At 36.1% G+C, this 21,016-nt stretch overlaps 2 protein-coding genes across 2 annotated transcripts in view; both read right to left on the reverse strand.

The window, feature by feature from the left end:
• LOC121430602 overlaps window positions 1-16,936 on the reverse strand; it is an 84,987-nt gene extending 68,051 nt beyond the window's left edge. The window contains exons 1-13 of the mRNA XM_041627920.1: window positions 16,928-16,936; window positions 15,115-15,279; window positions 13,999-14,064; window positions 7,150-7,194; window positions 6,257-6,382; window positions 5,739-5,834; window positions 4,940-5,070; window positions 4,073-4,241; window positions 2,988-3,076; window positions 2,199-2,403; window positions 1,367-1,495; window positions 1,012-1,089; window positions 264-425 (exon numbers count right to left, since the gene is read on the reverse strand). Of these exons, the coding sequence (XP_041483854.1) occupies window positions 264-425; window positions 1,012-1,089; window positions 1,367-1,495; window positions 2,199-2,403; window positions 2,988-3,076; window positions 4,073-4,241; window positions 4,940-5,070; window positions 5,739-5,834; window positions 6,257-6,382; window positions 7,150-7,194; window positions 13,999-14,064; window positions 15,115-15,279; window positions 16,928-16,936 (1,470 nt within the window). The remainder of the gene's footprint in view (window positions 1-263; window positions 426-1,011; window positions 1,090-1,366; window positions 1,496-2,198; window positions 2,404-2,987; window positions 3,077-4,072; window positions 4,242-4,939; window positions 5,071-5,738; window positions 5,835-6,256; window positions 6,383-7,149; window positions 7,195-13,998; window positions 14,065-15,114; window positions 15,280-16,927) is intronic.
• Window positions 16,937-17,153: 217 nt separating this feature from the next.
• Window positions 17,154-21,016, reverse strand: part of LOC121430520 (spectrin beta chain, erythrocytic-like) — a 29,151-nt gene continuing 25,288 nt past the window's right edge. The window contains exons 2-4 of the mRNA XM_041627809.1: window positions 20,394-20,572; window positions 19,762-19,877; window positions 17,154-19,293 (exon numbers count right to left, since the gene is read on the reverse strand). Coding sequence (XP_041483743.1) covers window positions 19,175-19,293; window positions 19,762-19,877; window positions 20,394-20,572 — 414 coding nt within the window. The 3' untranslated portion in view covers window positions 17,154-19,174. The remainder of the gene's footprint in view (window positions 19,294-19,761; window positions 19,878-20,393; window positions 20,573-21,016) is intronic.

The following is a 21,016-nucleotide window of genomic DNA, read 5'->3' on the forward strand; positions in this document are numbered from 1 at the left end:
GCAAAGTGTGGATTAACGCCTTGCCAAAGGACACCAGACCGCAGTGGGATTCGAACAAACGACCCTCTGTTTACAAGGCGAGAGTCAGAACCACTACACCACGGCTCCTCCACAGGCAAATAATCAGGCAAGAATGGATCACTTTTATTACATCATTCAGCATATTGGTAAATCTTCCACGGAAACTGGAGCTAATGTCATGGAAATACATAGAGCGCCATAGAATAGCTCTTATATATTATCATCATCAGCATTTTATTTACCTTATAGTACTTTTCAAGATCAGCAATGTTCATGCTCTTGGCACTCCAGTCTCTGGATTCCTCATTCTCCTCTTTCTCGTCGAGCCACATCAGTTCCTTGGTGGCTGCTTGAACAAAGTCCAGCAAGGCTTCCATGTCACCGACTCGGTTCACCGATTGGTCCTGGATGAATCAAAGGGATTTGTTTATGACATGACAGCTTTTCCCAGACATTTATGAGATAAAGCACAAGATCTGCATATCTCAGTTTTTTAAGAAATACTGTGATTCCTACGGCAGGGACTCGAGAAGCAGGTACAGATGCTTGTGCCTACTTGTAGGTAAAAACTTTTGGGACTACAAAATGTGGAAGGTCTTGTTGGACATTAAATCCCACATGTCTTGTTTTATCTGACAGTTACCATAGTAGCAGTGCTTCTCAGCCAATCAAAATCAAGTAAAATTTAGATTTCAAAAATATAAATGAACGCCTCCCTGCTCAAAATTAGACTTAAAAGATGTACATATCAACAAAATCAGGTATAAATATTGCTTCAACTCGAGTGAATACTGAACTTATGGAAGGTTCATTCCTGCAAGTCTACATGTACTTACACAGCTATCTGTGATTCAACTATTTCCTTATTTTTGTTCTTTATACAATCAGTGTAACATGTACATCACAGTTCAAGGAAGCAAAATGTCCTCTCTTTTTTGCAAAAAGACACTTTTGGGGGGAAGAAATACATGTATGAAGATTCTCTCTTACCATAAGTTGTCTGTATTCCTCATCAAGTTTGTTCATCTGTTCTGTGTAGCGTTGCAAATCTTCTCCTGTCAAGTTTTTCTGTTCATGAAAAATAAAACATGACATAAATGTGAATTATCAGAGGAATGCGAGGATATTATGGAAGACTGCATACAGATGGCTAGTAACAAGTTGCGAAAACACTAAGGGACACGCTTTCCATGACTGACACCTTTTTCTCATGTTCCCTACATATTATCCTGTCCAGGAGACAACTACACTGTACATGTACATGTAGAAAAAGGTTCAAACACATATGCCAGTCAAGCTCTTTATCCTGCATCAATTTTCTTCCCTACAATATATAATTTGGTACCTGGACAGCTCTGCATCTCTCAATGTTGACCCCAAACTCTTTGACCACCTGGAGGTCAGCTTTGGACTGGGCTAGGGCCGTCTGGACCGAGTTCAGATCTTGACCACACTGGGCAGTGCGAATGGACACCTGAAACGAAAGACGGAACCACGTGTAATTAACCAGTGATGTGAAATGTATGTAGATTGGTCAGTGAAGTGACCCGCGCACCAGCAAGCCACTTTCAATAAAGATGTATGATATGGAGGGCTCTCTGGATTGATAACATACAATCTGCTAGGGTTGTGGTTTAACCATAGACAGATGCTGGTGTGACACAAAATCTGGTGTGACACAGTACTGGTGGGTTTTTCATAGAGCTGTTCGTAAGATAAGAGTGACTTTAAGAATGACAGGTGATCCTTTCTTGTGGTAAATGGTATACACAAAAATGTTCATTGGCGATGGTTTAACGTGTAAGAAAGGTTCACCAGTCGCTCCTAACTTCATACGAACAGCTTTTTGAAATGAAACAGGTTGACTCTAAACATATTCATAAATGTGGATGGAAGGTTGTTTTCTCTAACATTTTAGAATCACAAAAGAGCAAAGCAAACATAAAAATTATAAATTAGCACAGAGTTAGACCATGGTGTATGTTAGAGAATAAGAGCCAATAAACTTGGAAAACAAAGCAATTCGCTCCTACTGGCGGGGTGAATTATGATTGATTCCCTTACTCTCTGGAGTATTAATATTCTGGCATGGAAGGAATCTATTGAGCTTGAAAAGGCACTTCTTAAACCCAATTGAGCCAAACGAGTATAGAAGGCCCTCTACAGATGAAACTTACCGATTTACTCTGCACCCAGTTGGAGCATTCACTGAGGAATCCATAGATCTTGGGGTCCACGATCCTGCGTTCGGTGTGGAGCTGCACGCGACGCTCCACGCGGATCTGCTCCCCTTTGACGGTGGTGCGGGTGGTCACACTCTGGGTCTTGCCGGCGATCTGGTAGTTACGCACCGCCAGCAGTTTGTTCTGGAGCTCGTCAACTCTGTGGAGTATCAAAATAAGTTTTTAATCTTTCCATAACTTTCATTTCCATCACTTCAAAAAAAAAAACACAAGTAATCATACATTCAGAAAAAAAATAGTAGTAAGGAATGATCATCAAGGGTAAAAAGATTATCTTTGGATCACATGGTTTTCAACAAAAGTTGTTGGAAGGATGGGCATAATCATTCTAATCTATTACAATCACCTGTAAATTTACCTGTACAAGAGGTGTCTCATTTATAACTTGTGTCTCACCAAAAGTTAAAACATAATCAATATGGGTGAAAAAGTTTAAGATTTCATGGCTTACAAGAATTAACATAATTGTATAAGAAATGAATTTCCCCTTCACACTATTTTTGTCAGTCTCATCAGAACACTTTTGCTGGAAACAAAAGCCAACATTTTTACCCCATTTAATGACTATTTCATATGTACATGTACAATAATTGATCTTCATTGTACAATTTCTAAATTCTGGAACACAAAAATTCACGATCAACAATAAAAGCATGCATTATCATCCCGAGTCATATATTTCAATCATCAACATATCATAAAATTATTTTTTTTAAATCTTACTTCTTGGCTAGGGACGGGGCCATGTGGTGTTGACCATCTCTCAATTGCTGTATCTCTTTGTCCAAGATACGCATGTTGTTCTCACAGGTCTAAAAAGAACAAAAGAAAGCAAATGAACAATCAACGAGACATTTGGTATGAACAACAAAACCCTAAAAGGCAGCCTGTTTCATAAAACTTGCTGTAATGACAAATCTGCAATAACAGTTTAAAGCTACTAAAATCGTTCAATTTGATTGTTCGATAGTAAAGTTGTTATAGAAATTAGGCAATTGTTATTATAACAAGTCTTTATGGAACAGTACCCATGCTTAGGAGGTGGAGTGGTAGAGAGGGGGTGTTCTGATTTGGGCGACCTTGGTTCCATAGCAACTCGGTTCACTTATGCCCTTTGGTAAGGTATTCATCCTCACCGCCAGGTCCCTCGGAGAGGAACTTAAGCAGTCAGTCCTCTGATTGCTTGTTGACAAGCATGCACACTTTCTTAGAAATCAGGTTAAAAAAATCAGAATCATACCATATCACCTGTTCAGTGTAGTAATAAAACAATATTCAAGGATTTAGATCAAGTTTTGTTTTCATGAATGAGGGCGAAATGATTTACATCTACATGTACTTCAAAATTGGATAAATCATCATCATCCCCTCCTTCATTTTTGCCGAATTCAGTTCAATCCCAAACCTCAACCCAACCATCCGAATCTCTCCCTCCACCAGTTGTTTCTTCGTTAGTTTCTTTGTTCATCCCCCCCCCCCCCTCCCTCCAAACTCCTTGAAAAGCACAACGTGATTCCAAAGGCAGCGAGAACCTAGCACATGGTCACTTTCATTCAATTACTTTTTTGCTTTCTAGGTGTGGGTTTCACAAAGCTTGTCGTACAGTTACAACAAAATTTACGCGCGACTAGAGCATATTTTGGGGTGCTAAGCCTACTACACAGGGATATAACAAGTAGCACAAGGGTCACCATTCCTTCATAAGGTCATTCCTTATTAATGAAGAGCTTTATGAAACACCAACCAGGCTCGTTGATGGCAACTCAATGACAACCCCCCCCCCCCAGAAAAAAAAAACCTATTTCTACCTTTGTTGCACTCTCGATGTCGTCAATCAGGAAACGGACATCGGTAGCGCTCATCTTGTCTGCCTTTCCGTCAGATTCCTGGATGCGTTGTTCAATGGTCGTCAGATCGCTGGAGACTTGTTCGATCTGGCGGGTCACGTGCTCAGCCAGGTTGTCCAAACTGCCTTGCCTGAAAAGCAACAACATCAATAGCATAGGAGTATATTGTATTGGCAAATCAATGTATATATTACAATCTATTAGACAAGAGATGAGAGCATAAAAGGAAAAAAAAAGACTAAAATCTCAAATTGGGAGACTGATTGCATCATTCTATATCTCTCTCTCTCAGAGAAATTTCTAAATTGTAACAGGTATCTAGCTGGACTTGGACCTGGACCTGGACCTACATGTACATGTATATATGCTGTTGTTTTAAAACTCTTGTTAATCTGAAACCACCCATGTGTAACCATTACCCCAAAAAATCAAATATTAAGAAGTCCTCCATTTAACACATTGACTCAGACCTTGACCTACATGTAGCCCATGACTTTAGACCTTGACTTAAAATCTGACTTACTTTTTTATCTCTGATTTCAGCATGTTATCTCTCTCAATTTTTGCAGGTCTTTATCTTGTCCTGGATCCCGTAACAGAAAGGTTAACGATAAATCATACACTTGATTTTGACAATTGATTGTATACTGTAGTCAATGGAATCACTCGTAGAAAAATGTGTCTACGATCATTGCTAAGCTTTGTGTTACGGGCCCCTGGACACGCTTTTCAAACTGAACTTTGAAACAAGCCTGAACCTCCCATATGTTTTAGGATCCTAGATTAAGCATGTCCTTGACTTGAATTCTCACTTAGAATCTGACTTACTTGTTGATCTCTGATTTCAGCATGCTATCTCTCTGTTGCTGGGCCAACGAGAGACGGCTCCACGCATCCTCAAGGTCATTGGGCTGCAGGCCAACCGGGGGACGGAAGTTGCCTGTAGCCTTCATCGAGCGCTAGAGAAGAGAAAAATGGCAAAGAGAACCATCTTTATGTTTCTAACATTCATAATAATGCAAGAAATTTGTTTATCCCTATCCCATTTGTGGAATAATCTGTGTACCTGTACCACCCTTCCTGGAGACATCCATTGCTACATGTACATCTATTGACCAGTCCAAGAAGCTCTTGAAGGCACATTTATTTTGTTAATGAACATTAACTGGCTTTATTGCTCAACTGGGCCCGTTTCATAACAAGTTAAAACTATGGTAACTTTGCCGTTATGTCAAATACCAAACTAACAAGGCTCAGCAGCCAATCCCAATCAAGGTTTCCATAGAAGTTGCGATGATGGCAAAGTTACAATAGAACAATGGAAATGTGATAAAAATGACATGAAAGTGAATCTAAAATTATCAATATGGATACTACGTGCAGTCTACAAAATAGTTAGAAAATATTGTTCTTATGGTGGGTCAAGAAGTACATGTACATGTATGCATCATGAAGATGCAAGCATCTCAATCGCAAGTCATAGTGTCGGTGCAAGAAAGACCTTAGCAAAACAACTTCGCACACCACATCGGAGCAGAAACGCCCTTATGCAATGCACTGCTAACAGCATTTTTGCGGGTGTTCTTACACTGACAAAACAAAAGTTTTTGTTGGAGAAGCTGGTTACCTCTTGAGCTCTGTAATCTGAGATAAGACGGTTCTTTTCCTCTCGCTTCATGGGGACTTCGTCAGATTGGAACCGTTGGAAATCAGCACGCAGGTTCTGTGCACACATAAAAATGAATAAAAAACTTCATTACTGATGAATCATGTTGAAATATGAAAGAAAGTATCACGGACTCACTGAAAGTAGAAAATTTGTAAGATTAGAAAAAAAAAATCTTATATAACAGATGAATCGCTCTACATAATTTGTTTTATGTTCCTTGCAATGTTTCTTTCACAATATCTTGGGGGGGGGGGGAATTTAGGTTCATATGTGAATTTCTGTGAACATCTCATCTCATGCAAAAGGTCACAGTTTTTTGTTAATCATCTACTATGCATGAAAGATTCACTGAATATTTGAGGGTTTGTTATTTTGGTATCTTATTTGAAAGCAAATCATTTTTATCACTGTGATATATGTAGAAACACATTCATGACAACAGCGTGATGCTGTTGAGACACAGATGTGATTCTCACCTTCATGGCGGCCGCATCTCTGGGGAAGTTGCGGTCGTCCATGAGCTTGGTAGCACGCTCCACCCATTTGAGGTGCTCATGGGCACGGTCCTTGTAGGGCTCCCAGTCAGCATCTCTGGAGGACACCTGATGAATGAGAGAGAAAGATGGAAGGGGTCATTTAATAGAAAGAGGAGGGGTACATGTAGGTGGTGGTGGTAGTGGTGGTGGTGATGGTGATGATGGGAATGATGATGATGATGATGATGATGATGAATATGATGATGATAATGATGATGGTGGTGATGGTGATGATGATGATGGTGACGATGATGACGATGATGATGATGATGAATAGAATGACATTAAAGATGATGAAGCTGGTGGTTGAGATGATGTTAGAAATGGTGAAGGTGGTGGTAGCGATGGTGATGATGATGATCTCGGTATTGATGATGATCTCGGTATTGACGATGATGATGATGATGATGGTGGTATAAACGATGATGGTGATGGAGATGATGATGATGACAATAATGTTGAGGATGATGATGATGATGACAATGATGATGGTGGTGATGGTCATGATGATGAATAGAATGACATTAAAGATGATGAAGCTGGTGGTTGAGATGTTAGAAATGGTGAAGGTGGTGGTAGCGATGGTGATGATGATGGTCTCGGTATTGATGATGATCTCGGTATTGACGATGATGATGATGATGATGGTGGTATAAACGATGATGGTGATGGAGATGACGATGATGATGATGACAATGATGTTGAGGATGGTCATGGCGGTGGTGCACAATAATGATAATGACCATGATAAGGATGACGATGGTGGTGGTAATGATTATGTTAATGTTGGTGATCATGATAATGGCAGTCAGAAATCTGAATCAAATACTCACAGAGTTGTTGACTGCACTGCTACTTGAGGACGAAGTATAGCGTTGCTATAGAAACAAATGAGAAAAAGAAAGAAAAAGAAGGAAAATTATATCGGTGACCATGACCAACTATTTTTTTCCCTAATCAGAAACCTTTATTTAACATTACAAAGTTTGTCATTAACTTGAAAATTTATCATACTTTGTGAAATTCTCCCCCACCCTCCCCCCATATAAATTTCCCCTATTAATTAAAAATTGAAACTACATCTATTTCAGTGTCAAAAATTGTCATTGGCTTAAGCAATATAAAATATCCAAGTTTAATTGTAAATAATTTAACACAGCCATTAAGACTATACAAATATTGACAATGTCCTGTTATGATTTGTTTTTTCATCAGTATTTTTGCCCCTCTTGCCGAATCAATTCACAATAAATTTCAAATGAAACTTCCATGATATCAATCAAAATACAGAATACAGTCATGGGGAGTGTTTCAAGAAACAAACATTGATGTTCACTGGTTATAAGCTACTGAAATCCTTGCATCTGATTGGCTCAGAACAAAGTAGTCAGCGAAAACTACTATTTGTTTTATGAAACTGCTCCCCAGAATTTATAATGATACATTAACTTTGAAGATGTATCTCAACAACAAAAATATATAAACATGTCCATCACCGCATGAAATACATACATGGCATTGTTAATATATTCCATGAAGAGAGAGCAACAAAATGACATAAGTCCCCTTTTTTTGTATAATTACATTTTCATCTTTCCTTAAATATACTTGGGTCTTAGAGAGATGCATTAAGCCTTTGAGAATAAGGTTTATTTTTAAATTTCAATTTATCCCATTTTCATCATAAAACTGGCTATCAATATTTTGTTAGTTTCTACTTTTGATTTTGACAACAGTGTCTATGGAAGGCTTTATGAATAATCAGAAATTTCTAATTTCTCAATGTGCCCCAAGGTAGAAAATAAATTAGAAACAAGTTGTAAATTTGGAAATAAGGAAAAAGATATATAAGTCTGGGAATAGTGTATCTTTATGTCATATAAATGTGAAAACAAACACAACATCTCTAAATCAAAAGTAAAAAATGACACAACACAATGTTATGAGAATGAAAATACCTTCACCCAAAATGGAATATGATAAAACACAAACAACAAACACACAAATGAATTAAATTACCATATGATAATAAGAATTGTTAGAATGAGAGACAAAAAAATAAATGATTATACATGACAATAACAGAATATTACATAAAACATTCAATTATACAAATATTGACATAATACAAGTTTACAAAGCATTTGAATATGAATGCATGGATATGGATACCAATAATAAACAAGAACCCCATCTATGAAATACAACAAAAATGTGTTTTAATAAGTTACCCCACTTATGAGTATTATGAGTATTTTACAATGAAAGTGGATATGGAGTAAAACCCCTTTTACATTTAATGGACCATGAATAAATGAAAAAAAAAATATGTAACAATCTTTCAATTTCCCAAAGCAAAAAAAAATGTAAAAAAAAAAAACATACTTGTCGGTACATGTACATTTCTCGTGGGATCAGTATTATCTTCGGGTCGAGCAAAATAAATGAATGAAAACATATACACAATATATTTAACATGAAATATGCAGTACACAAAAACTGAAAATAATGATCTAGATAATAAAATCATGAGCCATGGAGCATTGTTAAATATATTTGCTTTCCAAAAAAAATTACACTAGTGCTCATTATTTGCACTGGGGAAGGGGGATATGTAGCTTTTTCATCATGTTACAACAATGGGTAATTTCAAATTCAGTGTTGACCTTTTGGTGTTGGTGTCAATTTCTACACGAGTATAACACCAAACATAACATGAACATGATCCTGAAAAGTCACTCACTAGTTTTTGAGATGTCAATAATGTGATCTGGATCAGTTTTACAAACTCAGAATAGATTTTGGAGCTTGGGGAAGCAATCCAAATTTCAACACTAACACCAACACCAATGCCAACACCAGACTTGAAATCGCCCACTGTCATCTTCAAATCTCCTTTGGAAATATTTATTTTTCTGTGCTGGGACAAAATTAGTTAACTTCAAACAGATGAGGGAACACAAACAAACCAGAAGCCTTCATTTTGAGTTCTTTTTTTCCTGTCAATAAAGGGCAATTTGCAATGCGTTTCCCTAACCAATCCTCTCTCCTCAATATTTGACGCCCTTTGTTTCCCCCCCCCCCCCCTCTTTTGCTATTTTTTAAATCATTTGTAATTCTAATATGTCGCCTTCCATTATTTCAAGTACAAAAAGGGGAAGGGGCATTGTTCCAATCAATGGAATAACTAAAGATGAAGTCCTTGCTTTCTGTATCCTCAAAACATCAATCTCATTTACATAGAAGTTAAGATATTCGAACAAAACCACACACGTACAATGTACACATCCTGTAGTAAAGTGCAGATAACATTTAGTTCAGAGATAAATACAACACTGTAAATAGCTATTTTTTCAACAACAGAAAAGTGCATGTACATAAAACAGACTGAAACGCTGGCACAGAGTTATTCATGAGGTGAAAATTTGGTTGACACAGAAAACATTACATCAGACAACAGAATATTCATTCCTTAATAATTGGGAATAAATAAAAGGTTCACTGCACAGCACAGGAAAGCATTTTTTTCATAAATATGCAAATATTTACAAGCACATGCATTATCTTATTAAAGCAGTTATGGTTAAATACTGCATTGGAGAGAAATATTTGTTTAGAAATAAGTACTTACTTTTCCCGAATCTGGTGCGGGTTCGCCACCAAAGTCGATGGTAGTGTGCACTGGTTTCTATTCCATTTTTAATTTGGGGTGTGAAAGAGGCAGGATTTTATGATTCAAGATTAGATAGAAGGGGAAGAAAATTAAGAGATGCAAAAATTAATTTTTAACGTTTATTTCCACTTTGCATTAAAGAGATAAAGAGATATCAGACAGGCAGATTGACATATAGATATAGACAGATAGATAGATAGATAGATAGATAGACAGATAGATAGATAGATAGATAGATAAAAATTGTACATTTTTTAAAGATAAAGGAATGTGAATTTACAGAAAAGACAAATAAATGTTATTTTAAAAAGCAAGGACAGGGGTATAAATTTTTGCATCTATAAAAAGCTTAAAATTACATTACAGTAACTATTTTTTTAACTGCACAGAGATTTACATGTAATTAATATTCATCTAACTAAATTTTATCTCAGCATATAGTTATCCAGCTTTAGCAATAAAGTGACAAAAGAAGCAATTCCTTCATAATGTTCAATAAAAAGATCATTGTTAGGGGGAACAAAATAATTATACACTTTAAACTATATATATTTACACAGAATAACAGAATACACAGAATACTAATACATAATGATTCTACAATCACTGAATCTGTAAATGTCAATGTGTCTTTAATTTTCAAAATATAAAAGAAAATATGGTTGACGAAATGAAACAAATGAATTGGACGACAAAAAGTGGCAATGATATCATATGGATGCTGTATGATGGTGGGAAAATGTGGTTTAAAATGACAGAAACAAACATACATTTCTGTGAAAGACATGACACATAAAATAAAATTAAAAGGTGATGTTGGGATTTTATTATTTTTCTTCTTCAAAAGACTATGCTTGTGAACAAGTAAATTATTTGAAGATATGAAGATGTTCAATGCATCATTTTAATATGATCATATTATGTGTGCGATGTAAATCCAGCCACATCTCAGAATGGGGGACTAAACCTACATCGAAACATCCATTATATCATTTTGTCAAGATCATTGAATTATCATTACTTTTAATGAAATATGACTAATTGTTTTCAATGATTTTACTTCTTTTTCAGTCAACTGTATATTTTCTTGAAATCTCTGGAGCTCTGGCGCTCCCAATGAGTGTGGCCAAACTTTTCTTTAATTTTCTGATTTCAAAAATTAAAATGTAATTTGTGAACTTCAAACCCCAGAGTGTGAAATCTGTTTATTTCATTGATATTAAAATTTGTTTATTTTATTGATATTCAAATCTGTTGATTTCACTGATATTCAATCATTGTAAATAGAGTGGTACTACCATAATTCTAATTATTCTCTTATTATCTTGAATTGTATACAAAAGTTCAACTACAGTTTGAGTCAATGTTAACACATTTTGGGGAAAATCATTAATCAAACTGTTAATTTATTGACGGGTTGATGATGATGAATGTATTTGATCATATCTCTAAAATTTAAGATTTTTTTTCTTTGAAATTCCACACTCTGACTCACTTTAATATCCACTATAATAGTTGGCTCAGACTTTCTGTACCCACTGCCTGGACTGCTGTACTGTTGTGCGGACTGCGACGCATCGCCATGCACAGGAAATAAGGAGTGAGATGGGAACGAGAGTGGTGCAAGCAAAAATAAAAAAATGAAAGTGTGAAACAGGCAAAACTCAAACTCAAGTGGGCATGTACAAATAAAATGATAATAATAATAATATAATAATATAGGGTATTTATATTGCGCTCATATCCACCTTGTTAGGTGCTCAAGGCGCTCCTATATTACCCGGCTAAGCTAGGCGTTCATAGCGCACACAGCTTTTTAAGGAATTATTTCCTACCGGTACCCATTTACCTCACCTGGGTTGAGTGCAGCACATTGTGGATCAGTTTCTTGCTGAAGGAAATTACGCCATGGCTGGGATTCGAACCCACGACCCTCTGTTTCAAAGTCCGAAGACTAATCCACTGGGCCACAACGCTCCACATAATCGTCCATAATCGTCCCCCCCCCCCCTTTTTTAATACTTAATTAATGCATTTATAATGAACTGGGGTGTCATCTACATGTACACTGTACACATATTCATTGTTTGATTTGGGATCTAATTTAGAAATGATTGATAATGGTTTGGTTTGTAAAATTGCAAGATCAAGTCTATCGTAACTTAAATCAGATACATTCTTTTCACAAGTAATCAATTTTGCAATCTCTCATTCCATCAATCATTATATGTGCATTATACACAATGACCAGATAATAAAGGTTATTATTGTAGTTTTATTACAAGTATTTACACAAATCTAGCATCAATGATATAGCACTTTGTAGTGTTCATTTAGTGTAAATTATAAATACAATAAAAATCAATCAAAATTTCTTGAAAGGAACAATACACTTTCTGCATTTCATTAACATATAATCATAATATCCTGCAATGCAATCTTAAATTAAATTTTAACTATTCATTATATGTTCTTTTCTATTGAATTAAGATTGATATCAACTTTGAGATTGATTGGATATTTTATATCACAGACCCTGTATCTTATCATGTACATCTTTTCTTCAGTAGGATTTGGTGAAAATTAAATCAATACTATTTTAAAGAGAGATATGTACAAGAAAATGGATACTATGAAGTAATAAATAATTTTGAGATTGCTTGTTTTATGAAAATCACTGAGAAGAGAAAAACAGTTGGAAAAATCATTTATATAAAGTTCAAACAAACAATGGACCCACAACTGACCCCTGTGGTACTCCACATAAAATTTGCATTGAATCTGAATTTAGGGGTGGGGCACTCAAGTATTAAACTCACATAAGCACGCTGTGATTGTACTGGATCTTCTACAGGTTTCGGAATAGACTTAACCATTTGCTAGAAATAGAAATATGCAAAACATAATAACAGTGAGGCGCAGAGGCAATGCAAAAAAAATAAATAAAACATTCAAATGAAGAAATCTGCTGCAATATTTTTTTCTTAGGAAGAAGTATAAGATAACAAAAACAAAACATAACTCTGATTTTATTGACAAAGAGCATATGGCTGCAAACTCAAATTCTTTAGAAAAAACAAAAAAACATCATTATGGCAACATGGAGAACACAAATTTTAATATTCTTCTCCTTTCCCCCGTATTTGTAATCCAAGAAATGTGTTACAAAAAGGTACATGTAGGAGGTGTACCAATCCAGATTTATACATGAAGTTATGAGAAACACAAGACCAAAAAATTATTTTTTTATCTAGGTTAGAAATCTAATTGAAAATGAATGTGTATGAGCACAAACACTACTCCATTTTATGATTTCAATGAGGGAGCACATAAGGTGGGTCAATTTCTATCAAAAATTTTTGATGAGCACAAAATAATAATTTTCCCTCCAGAAAAAGATGGATCTTGCTACAAAATAATAATCATTGTAGAAGGCAACTTCATAATATACATCCGACCTCCTTCGTGTGACATCTTCTTGATAAGATTTGTCTTTGTTTTCTAGTTTACATATGAAACCGTCTAAAGTTCTCTAATAATCAAACTTTGTGTAGTTTATAAAGTAAGGATGGAGCAAAATTGGGATCGCACATACAAAATGGTTGGTGATTTTACAGAATGGCCCTAAAAATCAATGAAATGAAAGCTTGTACGGCGATACTATTTGTGAAGAACAAAAACAAACTCATAGGCCTGAAGTCAGGTTCAACTTTAACTCGGGTTAAACCCTATGGTTTAAAGTTGTAGTTTAAGTATGGGAAGCCAAAAGTAAAATAATTTTATTAAGTTGAACGTTTCTTATGTTTACTGTGCTCTTTCCCGATTCATCGATATTAAGACAACAATTTATACTTCCTAGACAATTATGAATGATTTGAGAGCCGAATGAGCTGAAATATGATATCTCTACCATTAGTGATTTATGTAACAATTGGCTATCCATACTTAAACCACGACTTTAAACCTGAGTTTAAGTCAATCCTGCTATCAGGAAGCAAAACAAACTTACATCAATTGTGTAAGGGTCAAAGCCACGTTCGGCCTGTCTTCTTTGCGGAGAGCTTTGCGTTTGGGACTGGTGAGCAGAAATCAAAGAGATTACAGTTTAAAAGAACAAAATAAAATTAAGAATATTCAGACAATTTTTTTTTGAGAAAATATATTTGTTTCTTGAAATGCATCAGATGTCATATGTGTTGCGCGATAGGATATGATTTTAAACACATCTCTACCAGTGAAAATAATCTGTACATGAGAAGCGTAATGCTTGTTGAACAATAGAGAGCAATCACAATATCATTTTTTAGTGCATTTACTTGGATGCATATGCATCAACTGCATTTAACAGTGGAATGGTTTTAAGCCTTGAACTTTTGCTTTACATCTAGTTAAGATACTGATGAATTTGTATGATATTGTTTTATATCTTTAAGGATTTTTGCAAAACAGCTTGCATCTGATAAAATTAGCATATTGATGAGGAAATAACTGGCAGAAGTACCCTAACTTGTAGAATAGTATCTAAAAGTCCAGTTGACTAATCAGTTCTATTCAATATTTTTAAGGACTTGATAATGTTGCATAGTAATATTACTGAACAAAAATGCCAAGATATGTCTCTCAGAAAATTGGGGACCACTTCATATACAGCTTTTCACTACTGATATATTTTGACCATCTTCCAGTTGACATGGTAACAGTGCTTCTCAGTCCATCACATTCAAGGAAACTTGTTAGATTTGACAACTTTTAAAATGTTCCCCCAGATTGATACTAACATTGTTGCAGACATACGTGTAGAGACATGTCACTATCATCCATGTTTTAACAAAAAGAGGATGGGCACAGCAAAAATCACTTATGGTGTTAAACAAGTAGTGGTTCAATAGACAGTTGCTCCTGGGACAATTGCTTTGATGGAAAATCTGCACGTTAATCCAAACATAAGACCTAACATCCAAAACTAAACAAACCCTACATGTAATCCTAAGGTTTGCATTATTCTGAATCAAAAACTATTACAATCCTAACTCTAACCCTAAGCCCTCTGAGATATTAAGACCAGAGCAAAGGTCGCAAGAGCATAAGTCATGTCACCAACCAAACTCCTAGAAGTCAGGTTTACCTTAACCTGGGGGACGATGGAGGCCTCAACCTGAGACGATGACGACGAGACTGGGAACTCAATCCTAGAAGAGGCTGGGGACTCTATTCTAGATGATGAGATCGGGGACTCGACTCGAGGAGACGCAGCTGAAGATCTTGACGTAGGTCTGGACTCTACCCTAGCCTGTTGTTTGGTAGGAGAAGGGAGGGGGTGTAGATGGGGGAAGGCGAGATTCAAAGAGAATGGTGGCTGGTAAGTGTGCAACTACATATATTGCTTGACTGGCTAGTTACATGTAGCTACATGTACATTCATCGTGCTAAGAGCAGTGTGTTAAAGTTTAGGTTAGGGAAAAAGGTGATTAGAGGAAAAGAGGTTTAGTTTTGAGTCGGTACGTGATGATGATGATGCTGGTGTTGGTGTGATGGTAATGATAGTGATGCTAGTTGTGATGGTGGTGGTGGAATAAATGATAAACAATGCTGACAATTGTGATGATTATCATAATGATGATGGTGGTGATGATAATGGTTGTAATGGCGATGATGGTGATAGTGATAATGGTTATGATGATGACAATGTTGATAGCAGTGATAATGGTTATGATGATGATGATTATGAGGATGATGATGATGATGATGATGATGATGATCACGATGATGATGATGATCACAATGATGATGACAATGTTGATGATGAGGATGATGGTGATGATGATGATGAAGATGATGATGGTGATGATGAAGATGATGGTGATGATGATGATGATGAAGATGATGATGATGAAGATGATGATGATGATGATGATGATCACGATAATGATGATGATCACAATGATGATGACAATGTTGATGATGAGGATGATGGTGATGATGATGATGAAGATGATGATGGTGATGATGATGATGAAGATGATGGTGATGATGATGATGATGATGAAGATGATGATGATGAAGATGATGATGATGATGATGATGATGATGATGATGATGATGAAGATGATGATGGTGATGATGATGATGAAGATGATGATGATGAAGATGATGATGGTGGTGGTGGTGGTGATGAAGATGATGATGATAATGATGATGATGATGGTGGTGATGATGATGGGGATAATGATGATGATGATGATGATGATGATGATGATGATGGTGATGATGATGATGATGATGATGGTGGTGGTGATGATGATGATGATGATGATGATGATGATTTTGAGGATAGTAATGATGAAAATAAGGAAGTTGGTGATAAGGAGGAGGGAATAGAACAATGATGATGATCATCATCATGATCATGAAAGAGAAGAGGAGGAAGATGGGTGGTGATGAGGAGAATATAGGAGGACGATGATGAAGATGTTGGTGACGGTTGTAATAATGACAGCAAAAGGAATACAGAACCAGGGACACCACACCTACTGAGCTTTAGAGTGCAATGCAATAGAAATATTTCAGGCATGCAGCATTAAAACTTTCTACACTAGGCAAAAAATATTACGTCATTACTCAACCATTTTTAGGCCATTACAAAAGGTGTGGTAACACTTGAGACAATTATTTTACAAGAAAATATTTTCAGTCCAACATAATCGCATGGAAGTATAAAACATCGCTCTGTTTCTTTGAATAAATCTAGAAAGTAATAAGCATCAAGGACATATCTTGGAACTGTACTGTACAAAAAATGTACTTTTTTCTCATACAGGAACATACATTTCATTTCACTTCAGTCATGATAAAACCCTTGAACCTTTTCATCTTTTAATACACTAAATAAACAAATTTTGTTTTTTAACACAGACAATGGTTTTGTTTCATTAACCTACCTCATACATGTACCTGAATATTGTCAAAAGTAAACTCAACTTTGGCAACTTAAATTTCTCTTTTCAAATAACATTATATACTGATTATCAGAAAAATAAAATGAATGATTTCATTTCCATCTTTTTTTTACTTACAGAATTAGTAGACTTAATGGTTCTTTCTGTTCGAGAAGTCTTAGTGGAGGAAGTTTTAGTGGGGGACGTTTTTCCTCCCTTTCTCTACTCGCATCAAGGTTACCATGACAACATAGTGGGTTGATAGAATTGACGCAAATAGCAATCAGAGTAGATTCATAACCGAAACCGAGAAAATAGATAGCATTGTAAAATGCCACATGAAATTCCCATAATGTAATGATTGACGAAAGTATCAGGAAGATGTTATGGTAATTGCAGAGACCCCGACAAGAATAATGGGAAAAAAAGAGAGAAAAATCAGTGATAATTGATAAACCGATTGCCCCAAAAATCAAATGTACATTACATTCCCATGAAAGCAAGATGAATATACCATATGAAGTTTGAAAAGGAAGACGGGCAAGGCAACAAATTGATGTGAAGAGAATGAAAAGATGGATGATTTGAGGGAGGGGATGGTGTAATGGAAGAGTTGGTGGGGGCAATACCACCACCAATGGATGAAAAGAGGGTTGATGCGCATTAAACGGGTCAAAAAAAGGGTGCATTATGAAGGATAGTGAAGGAAAAATATGGTACCGCAAAAAGAAGGGCGATGCACATCAATGGTGCCAAATGAGGGTGCATTAATGTGGTACCACACAAAGAGGGATGGTACATATCAAAGGTGCCAAATGATGGTGCATTTATATGGTATCACACAAAGAGGGGTGTTGTATATCAAAGGTGCCAAATGATGGTGCATTTATATGGTATCACATAAAGAGGGGTGTTGTATATCAAAGGTGCAAAATGAAGGTGCATTTATATGGTATCACACAAAGAGGGCGTCGTAGATCAAAGGTGCAAAATGAAGGTGTATTACGAAAGGAAAGAGAAAGATAAATTGCACCACACACAGAAGGATGATGCACAATAAGGGTGCCAAATGAAGGTGCATTTTCAAAGGTAAGCGAAATATAAAATTTACACCGCCCATAGAATCAATTGAAGAGGGGTATAAAAAAAACAATCCAATCCATGTCCAGGGGTAACGAAGGCGACCAGGAAAAAAAAAGGGATTCAGCAATATTTTTGACAGATTGGGAAAAAATCAGGGTGTAACAGGTACCAAATGAAATTGCATTGTGGAGGACATTACCAGAGAATGAACAAGCATGATGAATATGAGAATAATTGAGGATACATGTACATTTGTCAAAATAGAAATAACATTACACCACAAGGAAGTATAATGGTACCAATTTAAAGGAAAGAATGTAATTTGGTGGAAAGGAAATAATGAGAAATGGAGGGTAAAATAAAACAGGAAAGAAAATTAGAATTCAACTTAAATTTTGCACTTTGGGTCATGTTTTCAAGAAGAGTTAAGGTATTTCCAGAAATACCATAAGTAATTTGGAAAATATAAGGCATTTCAAATGGGATGTGAATGTAATGTGATAATTAAGAGTAGCAATACACACATTGAAAAAGTTTGGCTTTAATGAAAACATGTTCAAAAGTTTTGAAATAAAGATGCATTTAACAAATTTGATGTATTTTATACCACACTTCCCGAGGTCAATGCAAATCATGGGATTCCTTTCTTTTGTGTTTCATGACACTTACATTTACAACATGAAATGATAAAAGCAACATTTGATTACATTTAACTCCTACAACGGATCCAATTTATTGTTTGCTTTTGCTTTGATTGTTAGAGCTTTTCATGCTTATAATTTCACAAATAATTTGTTAGCAAGTGAACGTATCAGCTCCTTCCTCTCATGCAGTTCTTCCTGGCTGTATGAATTTCCACCAATCAGAGCGCCTGGTTTATACAACATAGCTTCATGTTGTCTTGGAGCTGCATAGTACATGTATACATCTCATTTTTATTGAAGAGAAAGTGCTTTCAACCTATTATGTTATTTAGATGTCAAAGGTCAAAATGTCAAGAGGTCGCAGGCTGTTAAAGTACAGTGAAGTGCTAGAAATAAACATAATACATAATAATGGATATACATGTAACCAATTCTGAAAGTTAGACTGAACATTGAGGTTACAGCTGATGTCAAGATTAACAGCTCATTGACCTGCGAGTCAATAGAGGTCAAAGTTCAAAGGTCATCTCACCTCTGAGGAAGAGAATGAAGTACTGCTCTCAGGGACTTTGGGGAAGACATTGTAGAGAGACGACACGTAGGTCATGATGGATTTATCGTCTGGTTTGGGGACATCCACATCTAAAGAAAAAAAAGGGGGAAAATGACTATCATCAAATGTTTAAATTGATTAATTAAGGATTTAATCTGATTAAATTCTATTATTCTGTACGTAGCCTGAATAAACAGGTCAAGCAATTGTCCATAAGGCTCTACCAATGTTTTGTTAACATGGCTATTTGTATGGATCATATGATTAATTATATCTGTTACAAAGTAACTCTAGAATTTATTGTCTCATCACCATAGATTACTGCAACGGAGGCAGATCATACTATTATCTGATTTAATTTTATAATTTTTCCTTTCAGGATAGAGGAGACAAGCAACTCCAATGTGTTTCTCCGCAGTGCTGTAGACACATCCCACATTATAGTCTCAATCGCAAATTATTTCACATCCCTAAACATAAATGGTTTATTCCTCCACCACAATGGAGTATTACCATCTTAGATCGTACCATTATCTGATTTAGGGGCCTTTTCTTACCTTCTGGATCGAGGAGACGAGTAACTCCAAGGTGTTTCTCTGCAGTACTGAAGGCACGTTCCAGATTGGCCCGGTGCTCGGATGGCTTCAGGGACTGGAAGTCAATCAAGTCAGGCCTAAACAAAAAAACAAGAAGACAACAATAATTAATAATGATAATAATCTATATTTCTTATTCGAAACAGAAATCCGAAATAGAAATCCTTTGCAAATTCTTTTTTTTTCCATTGATTGTAGGTCCAGCAGCCACTGAACAGAGCCAGTTCGATGTCGCTCTGTCCCTTGAATCGTTGAACCAAAAAAATGGTAGCAGCAACTCCCATCTTTTGACCTCTCTTGGTCTGACATGGCCAGGGCTTTGAACTCCCGACCTCCTGGTTGTGAGGCGGACGCTCTACCAATTGAGCCTACACATCGGTTAATCCAGATAATCCCTGGTAATGCATGGACGATTAACTGGAAGCATGGATAAATCTAATTTCATGCTATTTGATTACCAGGGGATAAGCCAAGTTGAGCCTTCCGTCACTTACTTAAGTTATGACCACTGTGAAGGTATTTCCATAAAATGTTGAACACTTCAACCGAAAGTTGAACGTGGGGGCGGTGGGAAGGGGGTGGGGGTCACTCACCTGTTCCTGTGTATAATGGCATTGAACGCCAATCCATCTCTCCAGCTCCGCCCAAAATCTTTGACCTGAACTCCTGGATAGTCCTTGACATTGCGCTGGGCCCAGGCCATGAGGGCCTCCTTCGCCTGCAAGGTCTGGCCACCTCGGGCGCCATCGGATTCCACTAAAACTTCAGAAATCTGGAGTTAAAGAGATAAATTGGAGGAAAATGAGTTAAGTATGAGACACACTCTTAAAAAAGGGTAGAAACAATGAGTTATTTGGATGTGATGATTACTATTCAAAAATACAATCTTTCTTTATAGAGGAGTAAACTCATTGGACAGGTAACTTTTTTTTTTCATTCTTGTAAATGTGGACAAAATCAGTGTCAAAATAATACTGTTTAGAATATAAATCTTTCAAATACACAGATCTATGTTAAAGTCTGGTGGAGTTTCCTTAAAAATCTATAATGATATTATGAATAGCTTTCGAACAAGGCAACATATTGAGTATTTCAGATTTCAAAAGTATCTTAAAAGGAATATAGTACCAGCAAGAAATCAAACTTCTTCAACCATTCAATTACTTTAATGATTTAAATCTGTCAACCAAAGTTATGGTTTACAACTTTGTTTCAA

This window comes from Lytechinus variegatus, chromosome 17 (assembly GCF_018143015.1).
Source record: "Lytechinus variegatus isolate NC3 chromosome 17, Lvar_3.0, whole genome shotgun sequence".
Taxonomy (NCBI): domain Eukaryota; kingdom Metazoa; phylum Echinodermata; class Echinoidea; order Temnopleuroida; family Toxopneustidae; genus Lytechinus; species Lytechinus variegatus.